Source organism: Octopus bimaculoides, chromosome 3 (assembly GCF_001194135.2).
Source record: "Octopus bimaculoides isolate UCB-OBI-ISO-001 chromosome 3, ASM119413v2, whole genome shotgun sequence".
In the NCBI taxonomy this organism is placed as follows: domain Eukaryota; kingdom Metazoa; phylum Mollusca; class Cephalopoda; order Octopoda; family Octopodidae; genus Octopus; species Octopus bimaculoides.
The window spans coordinates 24,862,514-24,863,988 of NC_068983.1; the positions used below are offsets into that span (position 1 = coordinate 24,862,514).

The following is a 1,475-nucleotide window of genomic DNA, read 5'->3' on the forward strand; positions in this document are numbered from 1 at the left end:
ATATATATGTATGTATGTATGTATGTATGTATATACACAAAGGATAAGAGGAATTTTCATTCCGAATGCTCAAATAGGTGTGCCACTAAAATTCAAATTTGAACAGCAGTTAAATTTGTGGTATGTGACTGTCTTGTTCAAAGCGGCTAGAAGTACCTTCCCCTTGAATCAGCAGGTATAGGTTAAAGTAGTGAAGAAATGCAAAAAATTAAGCAAGACATTTAATTTAATTCAATTTAGCTACATAACAAATGGTAATAGCTGCAGCCATTGCATAATTTGGCTTTTATTCAACTTAGCAGCCGTTTTGTTGTTCTCATTCGTTACAATTTTTTTTAAAACCGTTTTTTACTATTCGAAGTAATAAGTAAGTATGAAGTCTGTTGAGCGTCTAATCTAATTTCTTTTCCTGGACGATGCTACTTTCCTTCTTTCACGTCGTTAATGTCCTTGTAAAAAAAAGCCTTTCACATAATTTCCTTCACCTGCTCATAATTCTGGGACCTTGAGTATAAAGAAGAAATTAATCAACCAACTAACTAACCAGTTGTTTAATCAATTATTAAACAGTTATAAATGTGTAAGCATTGGAATTTTTTAAATTGAATAGTTGCAGATTTTAATCCCCGAATGCCGCGCAAGTGTAGTTACGATGGACTGTACTACTGTGATAAACACCATGTGGATGACATTTTCTATATTCCTGCTGAAATGGTTTTTAATTGGAAGTTTGATATGTTTAAAGGTAAGAATGAACTCATTATACTGACTGATTTTCTTTATCATCATCATCATCATCATCATCATCATCATCATCATCATCATCATCATCATCATCACCATCATCATCATCATCATCATCATCATCATTATCACCAAGGCAGTGAACTTGCAGACTCATTCGCGTACTGGGCAAGATGCTTCGCGGCTTTTCGTCCGACCTTTTGTTCTGAATTCAAATGATGCCGAGGTCGACGTTGCCTTTCATCTTTTCGGGGTTGATAAAATAAGTACCAGTTGAATAGAATAGTAGGGCCGATATAATCGACTTACTTCTTCACCAAAAACTTGTGCCAAAATTTGAAACCATTCTTATTAATATTATTATTTTATGTTTGACTTTTGTTTTGCATTTGTACAAGTTGGATCCAAGTCTCACCCAGAGACCTCAAGAGACAACAAGTTAGAAGTTCATGTAGGTGTTATGCCTAGGGTACCATATATTTGGATTTGTACAGTTTTGTTCTAGTGAATATTTAAGAAACCATAAGAAAATTATCAGTTTGCTTTAAAATTTGAGATCACATAGACAGTATTTTACGTAGGATATGGGCAGTTCCCATGAGCACTATCTTTTGAACTTCAGCCATTTTGGGGTTTCCTGGTATCTGAGCTAGGTAGTAATCAGCCCGTTTCGCTGTCATTCCCAGGGCACCTATGACAATAGGTATTGTTTTCGTCTTCAGATTCCACAT

At 35.0% G+C, this 1,475-nt stretch overlaps 1 protein-coding gene across 1 annotated transcript in view; it reads left to right on the plus strand.

Moving 5' to 3' along the window:
- The window catches only part of LOC106867197 (uncharacterized), a 29,992-nt gene that overhangs the window by 11,850 nt on the left and 16,667 nt on the right, over positions 1-1,475 (plus strand). The window contains exon 5 of the mRNA XM_014912006.2: positions 611-745. Coding sequence (XP_014767492.1) covers positions 611-745 — 135 coding nt within the window. The remainder of the gene's footprint in view (positions 1-610; positions 746-1,475) is intronic.